At 39.7% G+C, this 18,855-nt stretch overlaps 1 protein-coding gene across 1 annotated transcript in view; it reads left to right on the forward strand.

Moving 5' to 3' along the window:
- LOC138368628 (limbic system-associated membrane protein-like) overlaps positions 1 to 18,855 on the forward strand; it is a 258,549-nt gene that overhangs the window by 221,878 nt on the left and 17,816 nt on the right. The window contains exon 4 of the mRNA XM_069331250.1: positions 17,016 to 17,226. Coding sequence (XP_069187351.1) covers positions 17,016 to 17,226 — 211 coding nt within the window. The remainder of the gene's footprint in view (positions 1 to 17,015; positions 17,227 to 18,855) is intronic.

Below are 18,855 nucleotides of genomic sequence, written 5' to 3' on the forward strand. Positions count from 1 at the left end.
GCATCAAACTGATCAATAACATGAGCGAAAGGCTAACTGTTCGCGTAGGCTGCTGAAGATTCTGTCTCGCTTCATGCAGGTCGGCGTTTAATCCCCGAACGTCCAAGTGGTTGGGCACCATCCCTCCCCCTTCCCCCCGGTCCCATCCCAAATCCTTATCAAGGCTCCTTTCAAGTGTTATATAGTCGTAATGGCTTGGCACTTTCCCCTTGTAGTTCCCTTCCCTGTACCTTCTTATTGCCATTAAAAATGTGTTTAGAAAAAAATCTAAAAATTTTAGATTAAAAAATTAAAAGTTACTACAGTCTGCCAAGTACAGAAATTAGTATGGCACAACTGAACTAATGCACATGTAAGCTTTAATGATATTAGCTGACGGGCTGTGCAATGATACATTAATTAATCTCGTTTGAAAAGAATGTTGGTTTGTTTTGGTGTGATTCTGATTGCTTTCTGCGACTAATTCTCGAGAGAATCAGTAAAATATATGTTCTTATGTTTAAATTTTAATTACATTTTAATTTCAATTTCAATTCAAGTTCCTAAAGAAAAACGTTAAGTAGCAAATATTTCTTGACATAACTTATTTACAGCTCTTATAAAATTAGATTTTATTTGTCGAGGAGGCCTAGTTGGGGACCGGGTCTTGGGGACGTTGAGCTCCGAAATCATCGCAAGGTGATGCGATCTAAATCCATCCTCTCCATCTAAATCAGTGTATACAAACAAGTTCAATATAATACCCTTCAAGTCCTGTACCAAGAACATAAAATTCGGGGTCTCGTTGCCAGACCAGACAGACATGTACCCTATGTGAGTGGGGCAGAGCTATTGTAAAAGCCACTTGACGACCTGCACGTTACTTTTATTGCATAAATCTCTCGTCTTTCAGCGGTTCTCTTAACAGTTGTAGCGTAAGATATGAAAATATGTGTCTTTTATGGGTATTATGGCGTCTCTTGGGAGGGTTCTACTCATCTAACTGAGTGTATGGGGGAAGAGAGATTCCGTTCTTGGGCCCCGAGTCTTAGCTATGGTACTTGGTGGATCATCTCTCGATGTTCTCGTAGTCCTCTCTGTCGTTCTTGCTTTAAAAGCTGCGAACAGAGGTGACTTCCACGACCTTTGTTTCAAGATCATCCCACTTTTTTTTTTTTTTGCTACAGGAAAAAAAAATTATGTTCATTTCAGTATTTATCGCATCTAACACAAATGTCTTTCAACTTCTACCTGCACTTGTTCGCTCTGTTTTCTCGCATCTGGGAATGATTGTCTTAATCCAGTTCGTCCCTTCAATATCATATATATTGAGATCATATCTCCCTTTGTTCTGATCTCCTCAAATGCCATTAGATTACATTCCCTGTGCCCTCACAGCTCTGATATTTTATCTCCATTGTTTGTCTCGTTAAAAATCTCTTGACTATAATTTATTTGTTTTGCTCTTTATGTTGGGGATTTTCTGCTGGAGCTAAATATTCTAGAGCGGGGAGCATGTATGTTATGTGCAATGTTCCGGATGCTTACCTGATTAGGATTCTAAATTATATTCGTTGTTTTGACAGTTTCTGATATGCTGCTGATGCTGCTTTGTTTAAGTGCACCTCTGAATTTAAGGATGGTTTTATGATCATGATCAGAGCCCACTTTCAAGCAATGTTCCTACCGCCGTCTCATACTGTACTGACCTTCTGGCCTCCTTACGCCACTCTCAAGCTTCATTACTTTACATTTGTTAAAATGCAAAGTAATGAAACAAATGACTACTCTAGTAGCCATTTGTCCTCTAAAATTCATAGATTTTTCCGTAGATCTACAACAAAAATTTGTAGATCCTCCTGTAGTACTATGCAATCTTCTTCACTTTACTCCTTTCAAAAACTGTTTCATCGTCTTCAAGCATTGTCATATAATATCTTACCTTCTTGGGAAGGGGACTCGCATGTGTCAGGACCTGTAAGGGGCGGTCAGATGACAATCAAATAATCTGTGAGATGTTACTTTCCTCTTCATTTTAACCTATGCTTTCTCACTATGACCTACTGTTTTTCGGTTATCAGATTCTCCCTTACCCAGTTCATTACAATTTCAGCTATTTAATCTTGATTCCTCTATCTTGTTTGTAAGTCATATTTCAGGTAAAATATTAGAAGCTTTCAGGCACTGTTAAAAGTTGATGTTTTCGGCCTTGGTTTTTTTTCTCTCCATAACTCTAGTATGATTTGTGCTCCCAGTTAAAAGTTTGTGTTTAATAGCCTGTCCCAAGAGTCCATCTTTTGGAGCTGACCTTTAGCAAACATACGTTATGAAATTCTCTTTGTTTGTTTCTTGTTCGGGTCTTCCTGAAGCTTCTTGTAGTCTTGTTTGTTCATTCTTCTCAAAAATTCTCGCGTCAACATTGTTAAGAACCTTGTCCCTCTGGAAGATCATTGATTGAACAAAGCATAGAGCACCGCGCACAGAACGAAGAGTGCAGAGTACAGAGCACAATACTGACAATAAAGGAGTGAAGCACCAAGTTACGAAACGTGTTTTTTGGAATTAATGTTCAGTCAGTAAGGGGTTAGATGTTGCTAAAGCACTTGTAGACAAAGCGGTCGTTATCTCCAATAAGGACTTCTCTTAACACTGCTTCTCTCTGGGAGATCTTTCACACAAACCAGAGCATCGTAATTCAGACTTCTGTGGATCCCCACTGGTAACACCTCACCAGTCTAATGCCTCTTCACTGTGACCTGCTTTTTGTTAAGGCTTACTTACAGCTCTCTTATCCACTAAATCACCCTCCTTATCACTCCTAGCTTGTTTCTCAAAGTTCTGGACTTGTTTTATGTGAGACACTTTGTCAAAGGTCTTATGACAGCTCAAAAAATATAGTCTGGCTACCCTTTCATGTTCTGCCTGATTTAAATAACATCTCTCCTGTCTGATTTATTTAGCTCTGTCATAGAATTTTATCTGGTCTGAGAGACAGGATTTCTCTCCGACCAAACATTACCATTTCTTCCTAATGTTTCGTTAACAGTGGCGCCTACATAATTGCTGTTTACATAAGCTCTATCATTACGACACTTTGCAAGGAATTTAAGAAAGTGACGCTCGCCTGTAGTTAAAGACCTCATATTTCCCTTCATTTTCCATATTACTGTAGTCCAACTGATCTTGTCAAGTCCAACAAGTCCAACAGGTCTTGAACAAGTCCAACTTGTTCATCTCTCTTCTCAGTATCGTGTATATCTTAATCATATTTCGATTGATCTTTCCCTCTGCTAGGCTGGGTACCCTGAGCAGCATTATTCTGTAGCCTTTTTACAGTTCTTTTATTTCTGGTATCAGTATTGTTGAATTATTCTGGACTGTAACGATTTTCTTATGGTTCATCGGAAAGTGGGGTTCCACGCCGGTGTAACGTGTTCAGACTGATCTCTCGATTTTCTCAAGTTTGTCACTCCACAATTTAGCTATTTTGTGTTGCCACATATGTAAGAAAACAGGCAAACCAGTTAACCTATATAGGCCGATGCATATGCTACATCACATTTTAACGAATTGGACCATTCCGTAAAAATGCGAGGTAATATGACAGAGGACAGACTGATGTGTTGCATTATTCTCTGGGTCTGAATAATTTTGTGAAAGAGTCCAAAATGAGGATTTGAAACATCGTCCGCATTCTTGTCACTCGCGTGCTTTGCTGACGGAATGTGCATATGTGTGTGTGGATTCGTGTGAATGTGTGTATGTGTAAGTGTGTGTGTATGTGGGGGGGGACTCACTTAGGTGTACTCACTTAGTTGTGTTTGCAAGGGTTGAGCTCTGGCACTTCGGGGCCGCCTCTCAACTGTCAATCAATCAACAGATTCCCCCCCCCCACACACACACACACACATCCCCAGGAAGCAGCCCCTAGCAACTGTCTAACTCCTAGGTTCTTATTTACTGCTAGGTGAACAAAGGCATCAAGGAGCAACAAACTTGACCATTGTTTGTGTGAGTGTGTGTGCGTGTGGCCAGTGTGTGCGTGTGGCCAGTGTGTGCGTGTGGCCAGTGTGTGCGTGTGGCCAGTGTGTGCGTGTGGCCAGTGTGTGCGTGTGGCCAGTGTGTGCGTGTGGCTAGTGTGTACATGTGGATCGTATATGCGTGTATCACCAGAATCAAAGTTAGTTTTTGCTTCGCCAAAGTGTTCGAATATGGTTCAACTTTCACACGCATGCATACATTGTGTATTGGTTTGTTTTATGAATTAATACACACACACACACACACACACACACACACACACACACACACACACACACACACACACACACACACACACACACACACACACACACACACACACACACATACACACAATCCACCGGTGCTTAGGGAGCTGGTAGCTGAGTGGACGACGCGCTTGCACGTAATCTTGTTGTACGGGGTTCGATTCCCGGCGCCGGCGAGAAACAATGGGAAGAGTTTCTTTCACCCTGATGCCCCTGTAACCTAGCAGTAAATAGGTACCTGGGTGTTAGACAGATTTTACGGGCTGCTTCCTGAGTGTGTGTGTGTGTGTGTGTGTGTGTGTGTGTGTGTGTGTGTGTGTGTGTGTGTGTGTGTGTGTGTGTGTGTGTGTGTGTGTGTGTATGGAAAAAAATTAGTTAGTAGTTAATAACAGTTGATTGATTGACAGTTGAGAGGCGGGCCGCAAGAGCAGAGCTCAACCCCCGCAAGCACAACTAGATGAATATACACACAGACACATTGGACAAAGGTCAAACTAATTCAAAATCTGCCTTACGTGATGCAAACCAATTATACGCCAGACAACGATTCACTGCACAATGATATAATTGGACACTTTGAAAGATGAGATTCAATTCATAATCCATTCAATTGCGATACCCGAGATAAAGAATAGAGGAAGTTAAAGACCATTCATACTGTGTAACCAAGTGTAATCTTTAATCTTGCACGTAATAACATCTTGCAAGCAGATTATACCAATTCCTCTTGCAAATATTAAATCCAGTAAATTTACACCTAAATTAAAGTCGGAAGAAAAAATGCTGGTGAGATTTTGCAAGCAAAGTTTGCGTGGAAATATTACATTATGGCAATAGGCTTGTGCTTTTTACGGCCCTCAGGCACATTATGGAACAAGGAATGAAAGTAATATGTTGGCTTGTGTGACAAGGTAATGGTAGCCACGAGTTATGGGAGTTAGTGTTTAGTGTGTGTGTGTGTGTGTGTGTGTGTGTGTGTGTGTGTGTGTGTGTGTGTGTGTGTGTGTGTGTGTGTGTGTGTGTGTGTGTGTGTGTGTGTGTGTGTGTGTGTGTGTACTCACCTAGTTGTGTTTGCGGGGGTTGAGCTCTGGCTCTTTGGTCCCGCCTCTCAACCGTCAATCAACAGGTGTACAGATTCCTGAGCCTATCGGGCTCTGTCATATCTACACTTGAAACTGTGTATGGAGTCAGCCTCCACCACATCACCCCCTAATGCATTCCATTTGTCAACCACTCTGACACTAAAAAAGTTCTATCTAATATCTCTGTGGCTCATTTGGGCACTCAGTTTCCACCTGTGTCCCCTTGTGCGTGTTCCCCTTGTGTTAAATAGACTGTCTTTATCTACCCTATCAATTCCCTTCAGAATCTTGAATGTGGTGATCATGTCCCCACACACATGTCCTGTGTGTGTGTGTGTGTGTGTGTGTGTGTGTGTGTGTGTCCAGTTGGTGTTTGTTGTTTTTTCGTGACAACCATCTCCAGGAAACTCTTAGGAGTTCTCTTAAACTCTCATACTGGCTCCGATAACTTAAGATGGCGGTTGGAAAACATTCATATGTTGTATTTTTTTGCTTTATTTGCAACTTTTATTTAACTCGTTTACATATTTCCCAAGGTATCGTTTCATTGTTTCTGTTGATTGAATTACGAGAAAATTTTATTTGCAGTCCTTTGCAGGATTCTCCTGATAGTATCCAGCTGCTGTGTTGACATCTCTCAGCTGATTTGTGTTTATGTTAAACAGATGATCTCTGTTGACAGACATCAGCTGGCTACTGTAGACATCTACCATCTGATCTTTGATAATAAAATTAGGCTAATTTTTATATACAACCATCAGCTGATATTTGTTGACAAGCAATATCTTCACTTCTTGGTTTACAATTATTAGCTTATTCGATGTCTCATATCAATCACTAAACCATAAGGTATCGTTAGGTATTGCAAAGTATCACAAGGTAAAATAAGGTATCGCAAGGGATGACAAGGTATCGTAAGGTATCGCAAGGTATCATAAGGTAAAACAAGGTATCGGAAGGTATCGCAAGGTATTTCAATGTATCACATGGTAACACAAGATATCACAAGGTATCACAAGATATCACAAGGTATTACAAGGGATCCCAATGTATCAGAAGGCCTCACAATATATTACAAGGTATCACAAGGTATTACAATGCATCACCAGGTATCATAAAGTATCACATTAGGGATGTGTAGAGATTCTACACGCTCTACACCGTCAAAAATTATGTCGTTTCATACTAGTATTAATTTTCATACTGGTAATTATTATGCATTCAGAACTCTGAATGAATAATAATTATGTATAGCTGCACACAATGAACAACAAATATTGTCAGGAGTTTGTCTGCGTCTCACGACCTTCCGATACTTTTTGAATATATATATATATATATATATATATATATATATATATATATATATATATATATATATATATATATATATATATATATATATAGAGTACCACCTCTAGCAGGAAGAAGGGGGACCCATAGCCTCGGAGGAAACCACGCATAACGCATTAGAGGGTTCATTATATATATTATATATATATATATATATATATATATATATATATATATATATATATATATATATATATATATATATATATATATATATAGCTAGTGACTGTGACCCTTGTGTTACAGTGACCAACTGGGAAGAGTGACTGTACCCCTCTGTGTTCCAGTGACCAACTGGGAAGAGTGACTGTACCCCTCTGTGTTCCAGTGACCAACTGGGAAGAGTGACTGTACCCCTCTGTGTTACAGTGACCAACTGGGAAGAGTGACTGTACCCCTCTGTGTTACAGTGACCAACTGGGAAGAGTGACTGTACCCCTCTGTGTTACAGTGACCAACTGGGAAGAGTGACTGTACCCTCTGTGTTCCAGTGACCAACTGGGAAGAGTGACTGTACCCCTCTGTGTTACAGTGACCAACTGGGAAGAGTGACTGTACCCCTCTGTGTTCCAGTGACCAACTGGGAAGAGTGACTGTACCCCTCTGTGTTCCAGTGACCAACTGGGAAGAGTGACTGTACCCCTCTGTGTTCCAGTGACCAACTGGGAAGAGTGACTGTACCCCTCTGTGTTCCAGTGACCAACTGGGAAGAGTGACTGTACCCCTCTGTGTTCCAGTGACCAACTGGGAAGAGTGACTGTACCCCTCTGTGTTCCAGTGACCAACTGGGAAGAGTGACTGTACCCCTCTGTGTTCCAGTGACCAACTGGGAAGAGTGACTGTACCCCTCTGTGTTCCAGTGACCAACTGGGAAGAGTGACTGTACCCCTCTGTGTTCCAGTGACCAACTGGGAAGAGTGACTGTACCCCTCTGTGTTCCAGTGAGCAGATGGCTAAAATCGAACTCTATTTGCATTTGGAAATGAATTGTTGCTATTTTCATGTACTGAATTTTCTGCCTGAATAAGAGAAAACACAGATTTAAGCTCTGATTCTGTCAGTGCATATCAGGGGTAAACAATTTTGTATTATTAATTAAATTTTGTAATGCGAATCGAAGGTAGATGAATGCCAGACCATTCGTTGTAAAATTACTATACATTTTGATATTTTTCTTTCTGCGATCGATACACAAAAATACCACTTCATGTTTTCTTTTCATAAGCCAATGTGTGTGTTATCTAGTGCCCCCAACTAAAAGCAAAAAAAAATATTTTATATTTATTCTCCATCCCGCATATTTATTTCCATTGTAAAAAAATGGTTCTCAGGTTTCCCAAAATAATAATATTTACATATTAAGAACGGTTGTTATTATTCATATAAACTATAAAATATATATATATATATATATATATATATATATATATATATATATATATATATATATATATATATATATATATATATATATATATATATATATATATATATATAGTGTTGTGTTTGCGGGGGTTGAGCTCCGGTTCTTTGGTCCCGCCTCTCAACTGTCAATCAACCGATGTACAGATTCCTGAGCCTTCTGGGCTCTATCATAACTAAATTTGAAACTGTGTATGGAGTCAGCCTCCACCACATCATTGCCTAATGCATTCCACCTGTTGACTACTCTGACACTGAAAAAGTTCTTCCTAACGTCCCTTTGGCTCATTTGGGTACTCAGTTTCCACCTGTGTCCCCTTGTTCGCGTATCACCCGTGTTAAACAGTTTATCCTTATCAACCCTGTCAATTCCTCTGAGAATTTTGTATGTGGTGATCATGTCACTCCTTACTCTTCTGTCTTCCAGTGTCGTGAGGTGCATTTCACGCAGCCTTTCCTCGTAACTCTTCTGTTGTGTGTGCGTATGCGTCCATGTGTGATAGTTTGATATTGCAGAACAGTTTTTTAGCCATTAAACCCCAACATTTCCAACTCATAATGCACCAGCACTCAACAATCCATCAACTGTTACACAGGCCAAGTCTTCATTTATAGCTGATATGGAGCCTGCCTACAATTCTCATCACATTCAATTTGTGTTCCATCGATCGTGAACCTACAATGCTAGAAAAACAAAAAGTCTGTTCTTTTTTCTATGTTTGTTACGTGAGAAATGTGATAATCATGTCTTTCTTAACTCTTCTGCCTACAGAAACGTGAGGCTTAAATTCAATACTATTTTCTCATAATTCATACATTTTTGTTTTTGGTATAGGATGATTAAACATTGGTATGTTTTTGGTATAAATGGTAATAATGGTTTTGTGTTTAATGGTATATATGGTTTTGTGTTTAATGGATCTGCATTCTGGATCCACATAACATATAATTTCTTCTGTCACATTGTTAAAGAGGGTCGTGAATGATTCCGTTTTGAGATTATAAAAGGCAAGTCGTCAAGTTGACATCCTTGAATAACCAGCTGTTGACACCGTGCTATGTGTACACTGTTTGGCAGAATTTGACAAGTTTGACAACTGATCAAATACCACTTGTTCCATATCCGATTTCAGAAGGGTTTCGTCTTTCGTTTCATGCCTACTCTTGATGCACCTACCAATCTTCAGTACCTTGCAATTAAATGAGTTAAACTCTTGTTACCACTTGTTAAACATTTCTTTCAATTTGAACAGAAAATCCTGTTGATTTCCTTGTAATAAATGTCCTTGTTGTTTGGTAAATGTTGCGTGGTAGTTCTGGTAGTAATCAGGAAGCAGCAACTCATTATATCCATTAACTTGTGGAATGAAACATAAACCTACCTGTGACATACGCGTTTCACAGCATGAAAGACTGACTCAAGGCTGCATCTGAACGAACAGAAGTAGCCTTTTACCTGTCCCTCATGCAGAGAATTCTGCTCTTGGTCTTATTAATAACCTCCAGTCTGACCTGAATGGAGGAGGGTTCAGGAGAGAACACACACCAGGTACCCTGTTCTCTTAATTACTGCTCTAATTACTCTTCAGAGTGGAAAGGGGACCAGGAGAGGGAAGTGGAAGTAGGGAGAGGGAGACGGAAGTGGAAATAGGGAGAGGAGATGGAAGGAAGAAGGTGAGGGAGTAAAGGGAGAAAGAAGGCAGGGAGGGAAGGAAGGGTAAGATGGAAGGGGGAGAGACCATAAGATAAAGAGAGAAATAACAGTTGATAATGAGAGGGAAGAGAAACGGGAAGGATATGAAGGAAAAGGAAGACAGTCTGGAAGACAGTAGAAAGGGAAGAAAATAAAAATGAGAGCGGAAGAAGGAACGAAGTAAACGGAATAGAGAAAAGGAAGAGTTGAGTAGAAGTCAAAGTCGTATGAGAGAGAGAGATATTAACTGACGAGGTGACATGACAAAAGAAGAACAGAGAATATGAAGAGTATTAAGATGAAAGGAGGAGAGAGAGAGATGGGGGGGGGATTACCTGGAGACGGAAGAGAGCTAGTCATCTTTCTTGATTTGGAGTTCTTGATTACCTTACCCAATTATCTTTAATTAACGTGTCTTTCCCTTGGTCCTATTTTTGTGTGCGTGCGTGCGTGTACTCACCTAATTGTGCTTGCGGGGGTTGAACTTTGGCTCTTTGTGTGTGTGTGTGTGTGTGTGTGTGTGTGTGTGTGTGTGTGTGTGTGTGTGTGTGTGTGTGTGTGTGTGTGTGTGTGTGTGTGTGTGTGTGTGTGTGTGTTACTTTATCCCTTCAACTCAGGAACGAGTCTTATTGCATATCTTCATCTTTTCTAGTTTCTACTTGTCCTTTTTCCATGTAATGTCTGAAACCTTTTTTGGCCAATAAGCAGGATGCAACTGTTATTTTTCTGCTAATATGGGTTTCTGGCATCATATTTTAGGATATATCCACTCCCAGGTCTTTCCTCCTTTTCTGATGGAAGAATTTGTCTTCCCTTCATCCCACATTGTTGGCCTCCGCACTCCTGTTTCAATCCTTATAACTTTGCATTTGGTTGGGTTTACCTCTAGCCGCCATTCTTTAGACCACTTCTGAGATATGTTCATATCCGTTTCCAATGCCTCACAATCTATCTCTGTACCGACTCTTCTCTTCAGTTTTGCATCATCGGTAAACATTGACATGAAGGAGCCAATTTCCTCTGGCATATTCATGTTGACATGTATTAAACACAGTGTGTGTATGTGTGTGTGTGTGTGTGTGTGTGTGTGTGTGTGTGTGTGTGTGTGTGTGTGTGTGTGTGTGTGTGTGTGTGTGTGTGTGTGTGTGTGTAGGTATAGGATATGATACATGATACACATGATAGGCTTGAATAATGTAGACAAAATAAAGTTTGTAAAGTAGGATGAAGAAAAAGATATACGCAAGCTACAAGGATGAAGACAAAGATAAAGAGAAGCTAGAAGGATGTAGGCACAGATAAAGTTACACTCGAATGATGCAGACAGAGAATATGATAAGACAAAGGGATGTACACAGATAGCGGTAGGTTAGAAGAACGATGGCATATATATATCAGTAGGTTCGAAGGAAGGAATGTTAGGGTAGATAGTTCTGTTGTAGACATTGTGAGGCACGGAGTGAGGAGACTAAGACTCCTCTGGTCTTAGACTTTGACAACGTGCAAAAATATCCACAGAGAAGAATTTTTAATAAAGTATTAAATTAACCTCTAATGAAATGAAGCTTGAACAGCACGATCTTCTTTCTTCTTTGTAAAGTGTTATGAACTACTGGAAAAGAATAAGCTGTCTCTGAGGAAATTACCTGAGGGATATATTCATGTACATCCAATGTCTTTTGTAATTAGTATCTTCTTTTGTATTTGAGAGAGAGAGAGAGAGAGAGAGAGAGAGAGAGAGAGAGAGAGAGAGAGAGAGAGAGAGAGAGAGAGAGAGAGAGAGAGAGAGAGAGAGAGAGAAAGACAGACACAGTATTTTTAAGTAAAGAGTGGGAAAGAACTTTCTCTCTCTTTCTCTTTCTCTCTCTCTCTCTCTCTCTCTCTCTCTCTCTCTCTCTCTCTCTCTCTCTCTCTCTCTCTCTCTCTCTCTCTCTCTCTCTCTCTCTCTCTCTCTCTCTCTCTCTCTCTCTCTCACTCTCTCTCTCTCTCTCTCTCTCTCTCTCTCTCTCTCTCTCTCTCTCTCTCTCTCTCTCTTTCTCTCTCTCTCTCTCTCTCTCTCTCTCTCTCTCTCTCTCTCTCTCTCTCCCTCTCTCTCTCTCTCTCTCTTTCTCTCACTCCCTCACTCCCTCTCCCTCTGTCTTCCAGACAGACTCTGTGTTCCAGGAATTCAGCTCCAAAGTTCGGCTCGACAGTTCAAAAGGTTAAAGTTGCTTAAGTTTAATTAACCCTGAATATGGTAATTAGTTATATTATTAATATGAATACTTAATTTAATACGCATTAGGTAAATAGCTCGAAATACAAAAAATTCAATTAAAATACATCAATTCACACGTAAATTGTTCAAAAGAAAGTGCACCGAAGTTATGTTTGGATGAAATTAATAAAGTTAATTAATTTCTCTCTCTCATTTCTCTCTCTCTCTCTCTCTCTCTCTCTCTCTCTCTCTCTCTCTCTCTCTCTCTCTCTCTCTCTCTCTCTCTCTCTCTTTCTCTCTCTCTCTCTCTCTCTCTCTTTCTCACAGTCTCTCTCTCTCTTTCTTTCTCTCTCTCTCTTTCTTTCTCTCTCTCTCTTTCTCTCTTTCTCTCTTTTTCTCTCTCTCTCTCTTTCTCAGAAGTAATGAGACTTATGACTTCCCTTCCCTACATTACTAATTTCCAATTCTCTCATTAACTCAGTTGCACTCTGAACTCATACAAACACACAATATATATATATATATATATATATATATATATATATATATATATATATATATATATATATATATATATATATATATATATATATATATATATATATATATATATATATACCTTTTGTCATATTACTAGTTTCCCAATATTTTTCTTGGTGGTCTTCTTGTTTTCAACTTAGTATAATTTATTCTTCTATATTTATTTGTATTGTATTTACTTAATTATCCTGTTTTGGACGTTGTGTTATTGCAATAACGACAGGTTTCTTGATAAGCAGCTTCTGTAGTGGAGTTTTCAGTGCAGTTTTTGTAATCCTCAATAATGAGCTTGTTATGGCGAGCCTCTCGTAAGATTAGTCTGTAACAACAAACCTGTTTTTTGCTACTCAAGAACCCAGAACAAATTATGATTGAAAAAGAAACTGTCTCATTATTTTGAGCGAGACAAAGTTTCCTGAGTGAGACTTTGTCACAGTGTTCTGTGACAGGATCTATGTCTCTTCATTGTGAGTGAGACAGAAACTGTATATGTTGCTTATTTATTTTCGTTATTTAGATCGAATACGTATTTAATTCCAGTCGCCTCGAAACAGATTGAATCAGAACTCGATTCCCCTCAGAGGTTTAGACGTTTGAGTGCGTTAGTCAGCTGTTGTGACACTCTTCCTGGTGCTGTTCAGTTGTTGGCCTCAGGTGACCTCGAGAAGCCAACCCTGGAAACACAAACCGAAACTGTCTCTATTTTCCGCTTGTTACAACTTGTAATAAAGTTGTTACATCTTGGCTTAACGTGCTTATGACGTATTAGAACGTTGTTACAACTTGTTATATTGGTTGTTATAACTGGTTAGGAGGTGTTAAAACTTGTTCGAACGTTGCACCAACGTCGTAGTTTCGGTGTGTGTTTGGCGGGACACAGTCTTCGTATTCCCGACATGTGTAAAACATATTTATTTTATATTTTGTATAGTGAATGTTTTGATTTACTTTATTTACACATAATCTTGTTTTATCAGATTTTTATGATGTAAATATTTGTTTTGATTTTATTATTGTATCTTCTCGTGTTATTTTAATTTCCTAAAACATTGTTGAAATCAGTAAAATATATCTTTTTATCACTTCCCCTCTGACCTTGCTAATGAGTAAGTTCATTCATGTTCATCTTGCATACTCACTTTGCTAGAGAGTAAATGTTGTGCTGACCTTTGGTCTTGTCAGTGACTAAATGTTTCACTAACCTTTGGCGTTGCCAGTGAGGACATTGTATGCAACATTTGACCTTGTTAGTGAGTAAATTTCCATGCTGAACTTTCACCTTTCAAGTGAGTAAATGTCATGCTGACGATTCCAAACCCAAATATATATATATATATATATATATATATATATATATATATATATATATATATATATATATATATATATATATATATATATATATATATATATATATATATATGTATATATATAGCTGATGGGTTGGTGAAGCAGTGGGTCAGGTGCAACAGGATGTCAGATGAGACCGGAAGCCAGGTGAGGCAGCAGACCTAGGTGAGGCAGCAGACCTAGGCTAGGCAGCAGACACCAGACGTTTTTATTAAAAAAAAAATAAACTAACAACGATATTCATTGAAATCCATAAATATCTCCGGATCATTTCGTGTTCATTATAATACGAATTTATTAGCATAGTTTAATGAGTACTATATTTTAACAGTGTAACAACATATAAATTTGTCAATGATGAAATATAACGTAATATGTTATACTTATTTTTTTTTCTTAATAAATTAAAACAATGTAATAACATTAATTAGTTTAGTTTAATGGCGCTTCGTCAGTTTTTTGTTTTCATTCTTGAGGATGCAGAAAGAGGAATTTAGAAGAAGTCTAGTTTTCAGGCCAAGAACTCTCTTCCTCAGCTCAATGTTTGCAGACTGAGGGCTCTCTCTCTTCCTCAGCTCAATGTATGTAGGCTGGGGTCTCTCTCTCTCTTCCTCAGCTCAATGTTTGTAGGCTGGGAGCTCTCTCTCTCTTCCTCAGCTCAATGTATGTAGGCTGGGGGCTCTCTCTCTTCCTCAGCTCAATGTATGTAGGCTGGGAGCTCTCTCTCTCTCTTCCTCAGCTCAATGTATGTAGGCTGGAGGCTCTCTCTCTTCCTCAGCTCAATGTATGTAGGCTGGGAGCGCTCTCTCTCTTCCTCAGCTCAATGTATGTTGGCTGGGAGCTCTCTCTCTTCCTCAGCTCAATGTTTGTAGGCTGGGGGCTCTCTCTCTTCTTCAGTTCAATGTATGTAGGCTGGGAGCTCTCTTTCTTCCTCAGCTCAATGTATGTAGGCTGGGAGCTCTCCCTCTCTTCCTCAGCTCAATGTATGTTGGCTGGGAGCTCTCTCTCTTCCTCAGCTCAATGTTTGTAGGCTGGGAACTCTCTCTCTCTCTTCCTCAGCTCAATGTTTGTAGGCTGGGAGCTCTCTCTCTCTTCCTCAGCTCAATGTATGTAGGCTGGGAGCTCTCTCTCTTCCTCAGCTCAATGTTTGTAGGCTGGGAGCTCTCTTTACCACAGCTCAATGTTTGCTGGCTAAGAGTCCTCCCTCCCACACCTCGTTTTAAAACCTTGTCCTGCATGTTTTCCCCTGAATACGATCCTTCAATTGTTTTACACTGAGCTCACTAATTAGTGTTGGGTGCACAGGAACGACCAGTGCATGAAGGGGGCTCAGCTGCTCAACACTTCAGAATTTAAACCCGGGTCTTCAACGCTTCATTTGTACATCTTAAAATGATGCAGTAGAAGAGACTTAGAATTTAAATACAAGCGTCAAACATTAATAAAACAGGAATATCAATACATGTGTTGTGTAGCAACTAAACACAAGAGTTAATTCTGTGTTCGATGTTTACCAAACACGAATATGGTGTTTGTAGCCACACTGGTGTTTATGCAACTATGAGTCAGTAGATCTGTGAATGTGAAGATCTTTGAGACTATATATATCTGTGAATTTGCTCATCTCCGAGTCCGTAAATCAACGAGTGTCTCAATCTGCTCGCGTGTAAATCTGTGAGTCTGTAGATCTGAGTTCATAAATATGTGTGTCTGTAAATCTGTCGATCTCTGCATCAGTAAATCTATGAGTATGCCATCCTCCCAGCTTTTAAACACCAGTGATTGACAAATAACCTTTAATCACTTGGGCTTGGGTAGAGCGAGGGTCTCGCTTCATGCAGGTCGGCGTTCAATTCCCGACCGTCCAAGTGATTGGGCACCATTCCCGCCCTCTGTCCCATCCCAAATCCTTATCCTGACCTCTTCCATGTCTTGGTGCCTTTCCCCCTGATAGTTCCTGATCCTTAGCATTCCAAGGTTTTGATAATCTTTTGCCTCATATCGAACGCAATTTAAGGACAATTTATTCAATAGGAAATTAAGTTTGTACTTAGTTACTTTGCGAATATTATACAGATTTTATTTAAAAACACAGAAACAGGAATAGGAATATCTATTAAAATATGCATAGAAGAGGAAAGAATAACGGGACCAAAGTATATAACGCAAGCCACACATTCAAAATGGAAGGGACGATGTTTCGAACCACATTGGTATAGGGTTCCTCAAATATTTCTCAGCCACTTGTGAAACCTGTACATCTTTCCTCAATCATGGCGGCTTTGTTTACATTTATTAAACGCTTTACGCGCTCCGCAGCGCGACGAAGTTGTTTATAACAATAATAACCACGGGTTGTGAATTTTCAAAACCCGTAAGCCGTTTAAGTAAGGTAAACAACACGCCCCATGTTTCATGCAAAATATACAAGTTTCGTAAATGGTAGCATTAATGCTTCAGGAATCTTGGGCCCTGGACCCTTTTCAAGCCGTTTCTAAAGCTTTACAGAGCTACCCCTAAGACCAGGGTGTTCAAAAAGGGTAATCATGTTCATCAGAGATTTTGAAAAAATCTTTTTCAAACCTATTTTACATTATTTTTAGCAAATTAGTCTTATGAAAGAGATATTTAGATGCATTTTTTCATGCTAGATCACACCTGCTTATATATTAGACAGAGGCATTAGTGGAGCATTTCCAAGCATCAATGAGGTCTATCTAGAGCATTGGAGGACCATTCCATCACAATGGCCAGCATGGAGCATTCTTATGCCTAAATATCGCCAGCTTGGAGCATTTACGGAGCTTTTTCAGACTTCACTGAAATAGAAATTTTTCGATGTTGCAGAAATACTCATAGGCATCCATAAACGAACGTTGTCGCTATTATTATCGTAGTGTTATCAATAGTGTTATTTCTAGTGCTAGTAATCATCATGTTATGTTATCATCGCCAAGATTTTGGCCTGTGCCGTCATTAGCGTGTTCCACATTCTTTTGTGGCTATAATGGTTGCTACCACCCACACTGTTCTCCACCACAGCCACTCTTCATCACCACTACCACCACCACCAACACCGCCCCTAGTCACCTCCTCTACTCCTCCAACAGGTGACGTGGCTGAGGAAGCGAGACGCCCACGTCCTCACCGTGGGACTGTTCTCCTACACTACCGACCAGAGGTTCACAGCCCTTCACTCGGAAGGCTCCCCTGACTGGGTCCTTAAGATCACCAGCCCGCAGACGAGGGATTCCGGAACTTATGAGTGCCAGGTGTCAACTGAACCCAAGATCTCCAGGGCCTTCAATCTCAGTGTTGTGGGTGAGTTGTGTTGTGATGTGTAGGGTGTTGTGGGGTGTATATCAAAGTGCCCTGATGGTTGTAGTGTTTTGATGGTTGTAGGGAGTATATGAGAGTATTGTGATGACTGTAGGGGTGTATCTCAAAGGGCTATGGGTGATTACAGGATGTATCTCAAAGGGCTATGGGTGATTACAGGGTGTATGTCAGGGCATAGAGGGTGGTGGGAGTATTGTGTTGTATGAGAAACATACATCAAGGTGTTGCAAATTTATTACCCGGCAAGCCACAGGCAAGCAACAGCGCAACACTAGACACTTGGTGAACTTACACATATTTTTCGAGAAGTTAATTTGAATGCGATGTAATGTGATTTCATCATGCATTCAGAGGAGGAATGGAACTGTGAGCAATTTGGGCGGATAACGTTGAAACTCGCCAAGCGTCTGGGATTAATGAGGCGCTTGAGCGGTGACTGTAAGTAATAGCTTTTAAGCGAGTCTTAGCAACGTTAGGACTAAGGTGCATAGAATTTCCTCTCCTGCCTTGCAATTGTGTATTCACTTTAATTTTTGGCGTCCATGTAATAGCTTTGTATTTCGTGTTATGAACGATATCACGTGGATATATTCAGCATAGATCAGAGGGTGATAGCGCGAGAATATATCAGCTCTCTCCAACAGTGATCTGAGCTTCAAGATATGTGGATATAGCATCATGCTATCTCAGTTGAATATATCTGTAGAATTTCTTGGTAAAATATCTAACAGTGGAGATAAAAGTCATTATCAGGAGAGAGTGCTATGCCATTACTACTTTACATCACTTGGAAGGAAAATGAAGATAAGGATTTGAGATAGGGCGAAGGGAAGGAATGGTGCCAAACCACTTGGATGGTCGGGGATTGAACCTCCTGGTGCTCTGCCGACCAGTCCAAGTGGTTCAGTCCCTCCAACAGTAAAGAAATTATAGTTTTGATAAGAACGTGAACATGGTAATTGACAGCTCTTAATAATGATTCCTGCTTCACAAGACGACCTAAAGTCCTTCCAAACGAGTTAGCAAACATCCCAAGGCAATTATAAGCTTACTGATGAGGGTCAGACATCGTCTAAATCCTCCCAGAGTCGTGCAAGGAACACTGAATCTTGTGTTGTAAATCAACAGCTGTTCCAAATGTCACATAATCAATGACTTTCCGAATTCTGATTAAAACTCATTAGCTAACTTATTATTCACTTTTTCTACTTTATGTATTTTGCAAAACTCGTGACGATAAAAAATAATGAAACTATTTAGTCAGTTTTACATTCCCTTTTTTTATCTTTTTTTTTATACGCGCGACATGGATACATGTATTTTTTGCATGATGTTGAAAGTATAATGGAACGGCAAATGAGTTTTAGGTGATATTTCGAGACTGCTCAAAATAATATTTTGGGTGAGACATATGTGATTCAAACTCATTTGATTCTGAGTTGCACTACTCAGACTCTTAGATTTATGAGAAAAGAAAATTATGTGAGAGAGAGAGAGGTAAACGTGCTCCGCTACATAGCACTTGGAAGCGATTCCAGGACAAGCGAGAGAATATGGGATTATTAGGAAATAGTGAAGGGACCATACCCAATCACTTGAACCATCGGGTAT

The sequence above is a fragment of the Procambarus clarkii genome, chromosome 25 (genome assembly GCF_040958095.1).
Source record: "Procambarus clarkii isolate CNS0578487 chromosome 25, FALCON_Pclarkii_2.0, whole genome shotgun sequence".
Classification (NCBI taxonomy): Eukaryota; Metazoa; Arthropoda; class Malacostraca; order Decapoda; family Cambaridae; genus Procambarus; species Procambarus clarkii.